Raw genomic sequence first — 14,475 nt, 5'->3', positions numbered from 1 at the left:
AAGCTGCATGTTTCTGTACACTTGACAAAACCTGAAGAGCTTTTTTCTGAATTGATCTAAACATTGATCTTTATTCCTTGGTATAATTAACAGCATCAACCCTGTGGTTTACAAGCTATTGTGATGTGTTATTTTCACAACATTCAAGAAATGAAGCCTGCTTTTAATTGTTATTATTATTACAACCCAATGTCAGTAGAATTCCTGCTCAAGTTCAGTGTATTTTAACATGACAATTCACTTTCTTACAAGAGTCAATGTAAGGTGAACTGTCCCTATACCATATTCTATACAAATCTGAATGTAAAAAATAAATAAAAATATATATCAAATAAAAATAGTTATTGAGATGGCCTACTCAAAGTGGCATAAGCATGAAGTAAAACAAAATAACTTGCACCTTTAAAAACGTAAACTGTATCATACAGAAGTTGTAGAAATTAATACAAAAATATAAATACTATATCATCAATATCAATACGTTTTCTTAGTCAATATGACTTTTCATAAAAAAGTCAAAATGTGACATTGTATGTGATAAAATTGACCTTGGCTCACACACATGTTTTTCCTGTCACATGACAACAAAATGGCTTCCTGCAAGTTGGTTGCACCACACTGACTTTACTTTGGCATAAAAATGTTTTTCTTTTCTCCAAAATATTAATGTTTTTAAAACACACACACACACACACACACACACACACACACACACACACACACACACACAAACACACAAAAAAACACTTCACTGCTTATTCTTAAAAAAAATAAAAATAAAAAAAATAAATATATATATATATATATTGTATTTCAAACTACTTATGTCACATCTACTTACATTTTTTAATAATTCCTCTACACTGCTGTTTTCTAGGAACATGAAACATTATATTTTTTCCAACGTGAACGACAACACAACAGCTCTGGTGAAAAACAGTAGCGGCTTCTTTAAGAGAGGGGTGCGGGCGCGAGGCATTGTCTCTACAGAAGTGCGCAAGAGCCAATGGAGAGGCGTGCGACAGAGTTTGGGCAGAAGGGGTTTGTCTCACCTGCTCGAAATCATTTCAAGAGGAGCGTGAACAGGACATTTTCAGCTCACGACAATTAATATGCACGTATCGGACAGTTAACACTTCACTTTAGATAACAGTGATGAGCTCAAGTCTGGGCCGTGCGCCTTTCTGAGGTACGGCACCACTCCAGAACCGCGTCCGGTTTGTTTGCTACAACTTGGCAACTCATCACTTCGGGATTTAACAGTGAGCGCGGAGCCCTTTCTACTGTCGAGCTGCTTTTTTAGGCATCATCATGGAACTGAAAAAGATGCAAGATGCACTCAATGCAAGAAAGTGTTGGATAATGCTGAATTAATCGTGAAGGAGTCAATGTGATTTCTGTTCTTCACTGTTTTTGAACATCAAATGGCAGCGATATAAAATTGCATGGGCTCTGAGCAGGAAGAATATTTGTTTGTTAAAAATAAATTCTGTACCTTTGGGAATAAATCGTGTTGCGTTGAAGTTTTAGGAATTAAACATCGCAATCTTCCAAGCTGTGCGCAACAGAAAGAACCGCGACGATGGAGCACACGGGGATCGAAGAGGTGAACCAGACGCACCAGCAGCACGAGCCCATCAGCTTTGGAATAGATCAGATTCTCAATGGCTCGGACCAGCCGAGCAGTTGCATGCTGCCGAGCAGAACCGGAGACCCGGACTACGCGCTCGCGCCGAACGTCTATGCCAACGGCTATAACAGCGTGTACAATCCGGCCTGTTCGATGGCGCCGGGACTGGCAGGTTCCTACAACGTAAACATGAACATGAATGTGAGCATGAATATGAACGTTAACGTGAACTCAGGGAACGCAGGTGGTGTCATCCGCGTCCCGGCCCACAGACCCATGCCACCCGCACCTCACCCGCCGACTTCTGCCCATCCACCGGGCATCGCGGCGGGGATACCCACCATGCCCACGGTACCCAGCATGGGTAGCCCCGCCAGCTTTACGTTCCCCTGGATGGAGAGCAGCAGAAGATTTGCCAAAGATCGGCTGACCGGTAAGACTTGAAAATATTTACAGAACTGTCAAAAGTAGGCTAAGTCTTGCTTATGTTAGAAAAAAAAGAAGAAGAAAAAAAGGGTATGACCGACATCAACAAAGACGGACGATTAATTTATTTCTGACTTTTAAGGTCAATGTTATCTGCTAACAATGAGAAAATTGCTTTATTAGCTCGGAACGTTTTTGACATAGCCTAAAGATTTTTATTTTTTTTTAAATTGCAGATTAAATGTAAACTTTTCTTATAGGCTAAATTAAGATGATAAATTACAAAGAAATTGCAGACGTTGTAAAAGCAGCAGTAGTCCAATTAATAGAAACAAACAAAAAATAGGCCTGTAAGTAACTGCTACGGTATGTTTTGAACTGAAATTACTTTTAAAATAGAAGAATAAATGATATATTATTACTGTAAGATATAAAGGATTTTAAAACTAAAACCTCTTATTTTTCAGACCCCCATTTCTAATAAAATATTTTTTGACTCAGTGCCGTATCTTAAAGAAATAGTGTTTTAATGTACAACGGTCTTTTGCATTTACATTTATTTATTTAGTAGAAGTTTTTATTCAAAGCAGCTTAAAAAACAAGGAATACAACAAGCGATTCATTTTACGTATTCACGTTTAAATAGGCTACAGTAATATGTAATGGCATATATAATTATTTTGTATACGTAGAAATATATTTAATAGGCCCATATAATTTAAGATCATTTTAGAATACTTTTTTGTTTTTATTTTATCGAGCCAAATGGATTTTACTCTAAAATTATTATTTTTTGTTTTTTTTTAGTCTAGAGGATTATTTTATTGCCATTGTGTTTATATTTAAGTTGACGTTTTTCCCTTTTCTCTGCTAAAACACATAATCTCTGCATTGTGCTTGAATTAATATCGGAAATCCTTTAAACACTCCAGTAGCATTACCCCTCGACACATCTGAAAATTGAGGAGTAACACTAGACAATCATTTAAAGCAGCACAATAATAAATTTTATTTGAGAGAGGCCATGATGTTGGATTAAACTCAGGCGCACAGTAGAACCAACATCATCTCGGCCTGTGGATATTGTACGTGTGTATTGCTCACAAAAACACAGAGGCTTTCAAAATCAGTTTCTTGTGCAGTGGTTTTATGACACCAAGTCACGTCTATATTCTTGAGCTATTGTCTCTCTGGGCCTTTAGGACAAATGAATCATGATACAGTTGTTGCAGGGAGCTAAATGTTGCCACAGCCAGTAGTAATGCGTAATGGCATGTTGACAAATCGTTTTAATCTACGCTAACGTAATACCAATAGAGATCCAACAGAATACGATTTTGGATAACATTTCCAAGTGGGACAAAAAAAAAAAAGAGTGTTTCTAAAAAATAGCCTTGCTTGTGCTTGATTACAGAAAATGAAAAAAAAATTTTTTTATGATATTAATGCTCTTTTAATATATACGTTTTAATATAGAATTTTGATGCATATTTTAGTAAATAAATTCCAAATCATGAATAAGAAAATATATGCACCACGTTATTTGTGTCTCGTCTGTATTCATAACATCCTCCTCCGTTTTCCATTTGGTCAGTTCGCGTCTTCAAATGACGTCACTCATAGTGAGATGAAAATGAAGAATATGGATTTCTGCGCATTAAATATTCAGAATTCTGCACTATTCTCATTAATTATTCAAATGAGAGAATGATATGTCAACTGCAAAAGCTCTTTTGTAAATATGCTTATCAATTTTACTCATAGTCACTTTGGGCCACTCGTTTATTATATTTGATCTCTTCCGTGCCTTTGAATTGCGCTGGATACAAGGTAACGCAGGACATATTTCAGCCTTTTAAAATGTATGTTTAATACTGTACATTTGAGTATGTATAAACATTACAAAATATAAAACACACACACACACACACATATGTATATAAAGACAAAAATAATTGAACCAATTACATCAAACACCTCTAAGACGCTCTTTTCATTTTCAAGATATTTACATTAAATTGTACTACATTTATAAGTCACAATGGTAGTTTAAAAATTGCAATTATTTGTGTGCCTTTCTCCCAGCGTAATCCAAAGGAACCAGAGCCACTTATTAGTCGTAATGCACAAGCCACGATGCCTGTCTGAAATAGGTTTCTCTTTTTCCAACTATTTTCTCCGTCAGCTTGAATTGCATGTCTGCATTACACCACAAGTGTTACGACGCGTAAAAGTGCACGGACAGGCCTGAGACTCGATATGCACTGCAGGCCGGACATATGCCGGATTGGGAGGCGATGAAAGGCTATACCACATGTTTTTTTGTTAATTGACTCCTTGGCAGTTTGCAAGTTTATAAAAATCCAGAAATGCATAAACAGATCAGTCGCTCTCCGGTCAATAAACACAGGTGCTCTGGTGATGGTAAAGGCCTTTATGCACGGCACTGGTGATAACTGCGGCATGCAAGGAGGTATAAATATAACAATGGAAACACGATAAATGCTATAATCGACCATTTTCAAATATACCAGAATCTGCATTGACATGAGAAAAACGCACGTGTCGGTGTCTTAATTCGAACGGTCTGCATTTGTTTCCGCGCGTGCTCTGAAAAGGCTCAGTCGCTTGCACTGATTCGCATAACAGTATATTCATCAGTAGGTACATTTATTTGTATTACCGCTGCTGATGGGGGCTGCTGGGTCCAGCTGCATCACAACAAGGGGCAGGTGATGGTCGTAATCTGATATCACTGGCCTTGGAGAAATTGGAAAATGAAATTGCATGTGGATACCCCTCTATCTGAAATGACAATAATGATCTTTCCCACCCATAAATACAAATGATTATGAAACTGAGACGAGGCCGCGTAGCCATGGTGACAGTGTCTGAAGGGACTACGGGGCTCTCGAGCGGACGGTTTATGGCTTTTCCTGACAATTATTTTATTTTATTCGATATTTCAATTGCCAGCATGAGATAAAATTTAAAGGCACATTCTGTTTTGCCTCACTGCGCGTAAATAGCGACAAATGCCCATGTTATATTTCAATATCGCGCTTTGAATCCATTACATGTGTATTTATTAGATTTCTACAAAGGTAATATGCGCAATGGGAAAGGCAGGCGCTGTCGCATGAAGGTGATATCACGTATAACTGATTTTATTACTGGCCGCATATTCTCTAAGGCAAGCTTTGATTTTTTGATGTGCTCACCATAAATTTTATTACACAGACTTATCATTTAGAATCCCTCTGCTGTCGAGACTGAATACAGGGATTGTTTTTGTTTCCATTTGACCCACATTTGTATCTGCGAAGGAGTGTTTCTGGGAAATGTGTTATTAGTTCGTTCTGCAATCTGCACACCTGACATAGTAGAAAAGAAGAAGAAAAATTAAAAATAACACTGATTAAGTAAAGATGTGACCACGTCGAAAACAATTCCACTTTAGCTACGGAGACATAGCTAACCACGTGTATCATCTAAAATAAATTTTAAAAACATAAATGAATCCATTCATCTTTATAATTTTGATGTCAAACGTTCTAGAATCATTACCAGTGTGCTTAAGTGATGATGACGCGTGCCGCCTGTCACTCAAGATCAGGGCTTTAATTAAAAGCAATCAAATCTAATTACGCAAAGGAATGAAGAGTCATGCGCTTAATCCAATCAGAAGCCTTTTTACTTGCTCGTCTAATAAAATTTGACAAATAAACTAATGATCTCACAGCATTAGGAATGTTGTGATCAAAATAAAATATCTAACCTAAATAAATAAAATCATGACATCTTGTTTTTTTTTATATTATTATCAGTTATAACGATAAATTTAGTTGCATCTCTGAGGTTGCCCAAAACAGATTCAATGTCAGACTGACCTCATGACAGACCTTGAGGAATCCCAGTGTGACTAGTGTGAACTGTTGAGAAGGTCTTCTGAGAGCCACAGAAGAATCTTGAATTACACAAGAACGTGAATGAATGTAGTTGAGTAGCCAAGAACAGACATTTACAGATCTCCAACATGCATGGCATTATCTGAACTCCAACCTGCCAAACAGAAAACTGGCTCTCTGTCTTCACACATGGCCAGCCAACCATTGCAAAACCCAAGTTCAGCCACAAGAATAACAAAACACATTGAGCTAAGGTCACTCTCTTGGTTTACTCAATTAAAAACAGGTTGCATGGTGAAGTGTTGAGTGTTCTCCAATTATTTTGTTATTCTGGTCTAATTACTGAATTTAATTTTCTCATTCTATAAGATTTGTGTCTATATAAATGATGCAGTATAATATTTTGGTAATCTCACTGCTCTATTTTTATTCATTTCTCCCCCCACAGAATTGCATCTGCACTGTAAAGATACTGTCCTTGTAAACATTTAATTCAGATATTCAATATTAATTTTGACTTCTGTTGAATCAAACAGATCTTTTCCATACAGAATATATGATATAGAATACAGAATACTTCAAAAACACTGATATTGTATAGCAAATAGTATTTGCTTTAATGCTTATATACTTTTATAAGGTGATGTATAGTATCAAATTGGGCTCACATGCATCTAGGAAAGGTGCCAAACTGTTCCCATCAGTTATTCACAGCTGCTTCTACTAGGAACATTGGTGAGGGGAAAAAATAGGAAAGAGGGGAAAGGTGAAAGAAAATCAAATAAATGCATACAAAGAATTCTGAATGCAACAATCAAGACCTCTGTTGTAAATCTATGAATAATGGATAAACAATACAGAAGGACTGAATGAGAAATGAGCCTGAGTTGACTGCTGCTAGCACTTTGTGTGATATAAACCTGAAATACAATTTGTCCATGTATGTGCTGAAGTTAAAGGTGATGGACATCATGAGGCCCCTTTAAAAAAGACGCTCAAAATCCACTTTAGGCTGAGGAAACCATAGCAACGGAACGCTATGTTCAGTTCAGGAAAACGAATCACATAACACGCCACATTAGCGTATTGTTAAAAACGTATTAAGGTTCTAAGTGCGCGTCGAAATATGGCGCTATCAATATTATTCATTTCTATGTTTGTTTTTATCTATCACATTAATACATATTCCAGAATATACACCAAATAAAAACGAAAACTCGTTACGCATAGAAATGGATTTTGGCGTGCATATGATACGTACGCGTTTGGCGTGCATATATTACGCAGTTTTCGCGTGCATATGATACGCATCTACCCCACAACCAACCTAATCCTACCCATCGCACACGCCAAAGTCCATTTTTGCGTATCATTACCACGAGTTTTTGTTTTTATTTGGGTTGGTATGTTAATAGGCTCAGAAAGACCACCATATCAGGAATGAGCCTCCATGGCATTGGTTTGTTTCTGCCCTAATGACCATGAATTTACTTCCACTGTTAAGACGATAATAGCCCACCTAATGCCAAAAGATTTCCAAAATACATTAAAGACATTGAAAATGAAAACTTTGCAATAACGTTTTCTTCTTTTTTTTCCAGAAACTGATTTACATTTATATAATATAAAATTATTATTATATCAATATAAAAATATTTTAATTAAGATTTCATGACATTACTAATTGGCCTATGTCATTCTACATAAATTTAATGGCTTTTCGTGAATATTATTCTTTTCAGTGTTATTGAATACAAATATTTTTCACCTACACAAATCCTGTTTTTTCAGCTGCTCTTTCACCGTTCTCCGTGACACGCCGGATCGGTCATCCGTACCAGAACCGAACTCCACCGAAACGGAAAAAGCCCCGCACGTCGTTCAGCCGCGTGCAGATCTGTGAGCTGGAGAAACGCTTCCACCGGCAGAAGTACCTGGCGTCTGCGGAGCGCGCCACGCTCGCCAAGGCCTTGAAGATGACAGACGCTCAGGTCAAAACCTGGTTTCAAAACAGAAGAACAAAATGGAGGTGAGTGAAACATGTTCGATTTAAAATGGATTATTTTTTAAACACAACCTCTCGTCCAAGTATAGAAAACAATAGCCATATAGGAGTAGTTTATAGGCCCATAGGCTAGTTGTGTTCAGGATTCAGCTGCTGTAGCCTAACCTATATTAATTATTTCGATTACATCTGAATCCAAGGCTTTCAAATTCGTTTTGTTGGCAATATCTGATTATAGTCTATATATAATTCCCTAAAGCAGCTAATTTAGTCAGAACTGAGTTTAAGTGAAAAGGGCATTTAGGGCCTAGTGGAAAAATACTACTGTAAATTTTCAGAGGTTTGCATTTTATTTGTTTATTTATTTTACATTGGACACCAATTGCCTTGACCAAGCAGAAACGTTCAAGCTCTTAAAAGGCTGTGTGGAAACTTGCTGTCCATGCAGTACTGAACCTATACTTCTGAATAATTGAGAGCATGTCCATCCATTCCCATAATCTACTCAACCTTTTGCTGTTGGCTCTTTTGGAGCAAATAAGTGGCCAATCTAATTAAGAGCAGGCTTACTTACCTTTGGTTTTACCAACAGGCTGCAATAGGCAGAGGAGAGCTGGCTGAAGGTGATTTATTTATAATGAAGCTGAGTCATGGCCTTTAACAAATAACAATTTATTATGGTTGTTTCAGTATGCCTACTCATCAATATTTATGGGGCTCAACTTAATTCAGCAATTATCTGTATCTGCTGAAAGCTGCTGGGAAACATTCATTAGCGCGGCCACTTTGCTTTCAGATTGCCTCTTAGGAATGAAATTCTGGTAAATCTTACCTCACAACTGCATAACAACCAAACCTGACTATCAATAGTAACACTGAAAACAGTTTATTTCAGAATGAATTCAGATGTCATGAATGCATGAAATCATACATCCTGACTTCATCCTCCATGACAAAATCTGTCCGCCATGAGGGTCTCCATACCTGCCACCCGGCGTCCATTAGCCACACATCACAGCTAAATGCATCACTGTAATATGATTGCACTTGGCTCATTTGATCACAGGCTTGTTACCCGTACAATCGACACACAAATACATCCTTCATTCTCAAAGTGTCTCTAGACTACAGTCGAATATTTTACATCACAACAAACCTGGAAAACCTGGAGTGAAAGGAACACAGTTTCTGTTTGCATTTTCCTTAGTGATCAGTGAACTATTTATCATTTTAAATGTGATAAAATACTAAAATAGGATATTATAAGTATGGTAATTCTTTCATTTATTTCAAGAAAAAAATAACAATACACATTTGTATTTGAATGACAAATTACCCTAAGCATCCTAAAAAAAATTAAAAAAATCCTTTTGATGGTGCAAAAAAAAAAAAAAAGTATATAAAATAAATTCATGTTACCTGATAAAATTTGCCTGTTTGTTACCTTGAAAAAGGGATAACAAATCAACTTTTATTTTCATTCAAATTGAACAAACGTGGTAAATTTGACGTTAAAGGGACAGTCCTCCCAAAAAATGTAATTGTCTTTGCTTTGTCTTTGTACAGTTTATTTGTCCTTACAATGAAAATCACACTGACAAATGACAAAGGTTGAGTAAATGATGGTAAAGTGAACTATCCCTTTAAGTTCATGCGGCTAGTAGAAGGATTAATCACATTTGATCTATCAAAGTACATATCAGGTCCCCGGACCAATAAAATAGCATTTATTCATTGTTTTGTCATGTACTGTTATATAATAATACTCACATATTTACGCTGACAGCTCCAATAGGCTCCTCATGTGTACATTCAAGGCATTATTAAATGTACAGAACCATTAACATTCATGCGTTTCATTCAAAATGGCTTTAGTCATAATGCACACATTGTTATTTTTCACAAAGGCATGACATGTCTTTTGTGTATGTGGAGAGCTCAGATCTCTCAAGGTAATTATAACCAGCCTAGGACCTGCACCAGATAAACATGTTAGTTGACATAATCCGCTTTTGTATTTGAAAAGGGTCTCTGTCACTGCACATCATGTTGACTTCAATCATGCGTCTCTGATGACAGGAGGCAGACCGCTGAGGAGAGAGAGGCTGAGCGACAGCAAGCCAACCGTCTGATGCTGCAGCTACAACAGGAGGCCTTTCAGAAGACCCTGAGTCAGCCGCTCCAACAAGACCCTCTCTGCCTACACAACTCTTCACTTTACGCCCTGCAGAACTTACAGCCTTGGGCAGAAGAAAACAAGGTGACGTCCGTCACCTCAGTCGCATCTGTGGTCTGACCCACAACTCACATGTTTGCTAGTTAATTGTGAAAGGATTTTATAGGACGCCAATTAGAACTTAATTTAGGCGGATCTCTGACATTCTCACTTGGACTCGCTTCATGAGCATCTGTACCAAGCCATACATTTTTTTCGGTGAGATGGTAGAAGAGATCTAGCTGTGCTAAAACATCTTTTCCACTCATATATGTAAAGATTCTATTCGATTTCGATGATTGATTGTGATAGAAACGGCTAGAAAAGCCCAATAACAGATTAAACCGAACAGTATTTTTCTGTATTTGTTTAACAGTTTTCAGAAAAATGCATATTTAAGTCTTGGCATGGAACAAAAACCCTAATTAAAGTGGAATCAAAACAAACACAAGCACACCAAGTTCACATTTTCATTGCCACCTGAATCTGCCTGGTCATTTGCTCGTCCCTTACGCTACATTCTCGTTCCTTTTTCTTCAGCTACCCATCTAAGAGAGGGAGGGGCTTTGTCCTTTCCAACCCAAAACCGCAAAGCTGTCTGATGAATTTCTCCCATCAAGACGGCTGTTTGTCTACGTGCCATTTGGCATCAAGGAGACTGACTCAACCCCAAACTCGTTCATTCTTGTTCTTTTTATTTGTGTTTTTTTTTTTTTCTTTGGACTTTGTAAGATGTGTTTGTGATGCATGTTCTCTACATTTCCTGTATGAAGAGATGGACTAAAAACTGTTAGTTCTGTCAAGCTGGAGTCCTTCCTAAAACGCACTTTGGAAGCAATTATGGAGGCGCTCTCTATGGATTCTTCATGACGTGACGTTTAAAGGTGTTTTATATTAAAAAGAATTGTGACTTCTAAGACTTCTGTTTCATCCTGTGTAAAATTAATTTAGAATACTATAAATGGTGACAGCTACCGAATACAGAATAGCAGAAATAATGCTATTCCTACACTCTTAAAAATAAAGGCTTTTTATTGGCATTGATGAGAACCTTTAACATCTATGTAATCTTTCCATTGCATTTATAGTGGAAAACGGTTCTTTAGGTTTTAGATGGTTGTGAACTATTCATCTAAAAGTTCTTTGAGGAACCAAAATTGGTTCCTCTTTGACATTACAGTAAATACGCCCTGTTGGAACCTTTATTTTTAAGAGTTTAAACACATTCAATTGGTTGAGCCAATATTGAGCTGATTGGGATGCTAAAACTGAACAACTTTTTGATAGCACCACCACCATTTTTCGGGGAAAACGGCTTATTATAACAGCTTACAAATGGCTTATTTTAACATTGATAAAAACGTGCCTCTTTGAATTTTACTGCTACCTATATTTAGCCCAAATCATCATTCATTGTAAACTTGTAAAAACCTGCTAGTGAGAACCTGTGAGTGTTTGTATATAAAAAAACAAGTCCTTGACAAGTATTTTGAAAGCATTCATCACCCATGTCCACCCAGACATCGTAAGGGCGTAAACAACTGATGGGATCTCTGTGAGCCAAGACAGCAGTCAAAACAGCAGTTTCCTCATTGGTTATACCACAGTAGAGTGATACCCACGTAACACAGGGAGGGGACGTGGAATCATAGCAGTTCTATTCGCAGTAAATGAGCCTTTACATTCTGTTCTACACACGACTGCATCTCCCAGGAAATGCTAAAGCGCTAAACTGATTACAGCGCTCTACAGCCTGTGGCTTACAGAAAAGAACCAGCAGTTGCACAAACCACAGACAGGGAACACAGCTGGAAAACAAGGATCTTTTAACGGGAACAATAATTTTGCTGGATTTGTGTGATTGGCCTGTTTTAAAAGTCATTACACATAATCATTTTCCAATTTTGCTCTCAGGCAAGCAAATTAAACATATTAACATCTTGCAGATTGTTTGTGAAATTACTGATTTTTTTTATACAATATTTTTGCAGGTAACCTAAAAATGCATTTCGTGTTGTGACATCCAAATTTGTATTTAAGTCAAAAATATAATTTAAAATGATCGAATGAATCTGACCAAATCAGGTTGCTAATTAAAGTCAGACATCTTGATTAAACTTCTTAAATATACATATAGTTTTTGGGTGGATTTTTAAAAGAAATTAGCTAAATTAATAATTTTGTTCAGCAACTACATGTTGGAATTATAAAAAGTCAAAGTAAAGACATTTATAATGTTACTAATAAATGCTGTTTGAACTTATCAAAAAAAAAAACCCTGAAAGTCCTTTTCCACATTGATGATAATAACAAGAATCATTAATAATAATTGAGAACCAGCAATAACTGATACTAATTAGACAGTAAATCAACATATTAGAGTGATCTTGTGAAACTGAAGACTGGAGTAATGTAAAACAAATAAATTGCACTTTAAAATATACAACAGAAAAGTGTTATTAAACTGCCATAATATTTCACAATATTACTGTTATACTTTCATTAGTAAGCACAAGCTTTATAATTATTAAGTACACTTTCAAAACATAAAAAAAGTTTTAATGTTAGATTTATATAGGCCTACTTAAAATATTCGAATTCAATGGAATTGAAATAAAGCATAATATATTAAGTAATGTATTCACTCTCAAAAAAAAGTCATTAAAACACAGCCCAATGTACTGTTAATATGGTCCTCATTTAATTATTATTTTTTTTTTTACAGGTGTTTTACCCATATTTTGAATTACGCATTGCATTGTGTTTTGTTTCAGGTTTGAGGGGAAATGTCTGTAAATTTAACGGAAAATACTAATAATTATCTGCCATGCAGCACATTAACCATTTTTCTATGGATTTTTTTCTTTTCTTACAGTGTTGATCAAACTCCTTTTTGTTTATGTATTCATTTCTATTATAAAGCTGTCAGATCCATCAGCCTATACAATAAGCAAAACAACTATTTGACGACTGTCTGTTTTAGCCATCACACTCCTGGTTTGTTTTGCCAAGTTTGATGCCATCTCGCCTGGTTAAGATCCTGTCAGTGTGAGTCGGTTGCTGCGGTGACGCCTCTTCTACCCTCATTTCCTCTGTCAGTCTTCCAGACGCTTTCATCTTCCTGTCTATTCTGCCATTGCGACGTGACTTGGCTCATTTTGCTAAAATTCCTTTTGGCCTCTGTTTTCGAAAACTCTCTATTGTGTTTGACCACAGGTGCTCTGAGCCTCTCTTTCTCCTACTAAATGTTTTTTTTTGCCCTATCTACCTGTGGCCCCCACCTCAGCCAATAAAATGTTGCCACACAAGATGAGCGAGAAGCGAGAGGTTAAAGTATCACACTTCCTATCTCACTCAATGTTCCTAGACAGGCTCCCGTTTATCTCACAGACGCTACAAACCAATACGACCTATATGGCCTCCACTTCTTCACAATAAGTCTGTGATTTCAGATTACATCGGATGTCGGACGGTTCAAAGATCAACCGCTCTGCATTTTCACGAACACAAACAAAAACATAAACACAGTCCTTAAGAAACTGTCCTTTTTTCTCAAAATCTTGAATGAAATGTCTTCACTCTTAAAAAATAAAGGTGCTATTTCACAGCGATGCCATAGAAACCATTCAGTCAAAGGTTCTTTTCTTACCTTTTTATAATCTGAAGAACCTTCTTTCGCCACAAAGAACCTTTTGTGAAACATAAAGGTTCTTCAGATGTTAAAGGTTCTTTATGGAACCCTTTAGACAAAAAAGTTTCTTCTATGGCATCTTTAATTTTAAGAGTGTTGGTGTGCCTCAAATCGACTGTATTGATGTTTTATTTTTATATAGATGCAGTGATGGCTATCTATGTGTCTGCTTACTCCAGTCCTTCAAAAGAATTCTATTTCTTTTTATCAAGAAAAGAATGGGGTACTTTGGGACACTCACTACTATACAATTTAATATAACATAATAAGGCTTTTTCATAGCATCTGTGGAACAATCTCTACCAAATGTCGGGCCATCAAGAGCGTCACCACAGTAAAGCAACACACAACGCATCTGATATACATAGTTTTACAGACATATCTAAATGGCTGATCTGCTCATCTGTGTTTGTGAAAATCAGATAGCTGGTTCTCTTCCAGAAAGAGATACAGGTCTGCGAAAACATTTCTGTGAAAGCCAGAAGTTAGGAAAATATTTGAGAACTGAAATCATCATAAAGTACGAAAGACAGGCCTATGAAGTCTATAAAGCCTGACATATGAAATAATAATCAGAATAGTCTAATTGTTTGCAGTGGA

At 36.6% G+C, this 14,475-nt stretch overlaps 1 protein-coding gene across 3 annotated transcripts; it reads left to right on the top strand.

Moving 5' to 3' along the window:
* Window positions 1-877: 877 nt before the first annotated feature.
* Window positions 878-12,126, top strand: tlx2 (T cell leukemia homeobox 2; the record flags this gene model as incomplete). Of its 3 annotated transcripts, none has more annotated exons than XM_079391062.1 (4): window positions 878-2,063; window positions 7,756-7,993; window positions 10,049-10,229; window positions 10,725-12,126. In XM_079391062.1, exons 1-4 carry the CDS (start codon window positions 1,583-1,585, stop codon window positions 10,734-10,736), a joined length of 912 nt encoding a protein of 303 aa, XP_079247188.1. In that variant the 5' UTR covers window positions 878-1,582. The 3 variants fall into 3 exon arrangements, 2 of the variants coding, with proteins under 2 accessions (XP_079247188.1, XP_079247187.1); XR_013782754.1 differs by having other exon boundaries at window positions 1,059-2,063; window positions 9,996-10,229; window positions 10,725-11,228; XM_079391061.1 differs by lacking the exon at window positions 10,725-12,126 and having other exon boundaries at window positions 1,031-2,063; window positions 10,049-10,265.
* Between the last annotated feature and the right edge of the window lie 2,349 nt (window positions 12,127-14,475).

The sequence above is a fragment of the Barbus barbus genome, assembly GCF_936440315.1.
Source record: "Barbus barbus genome assembly, chromosome: 33".
Lineage (NCBI taxonomy): Eukaryota > Metazoa > Chordata > Actinopteri > Cypriniformes > Cyprinidae > Barbus > Barbus barbus.
This window is presented reverse-complemented; position numbering and strand designations above follow the sequence as displayed.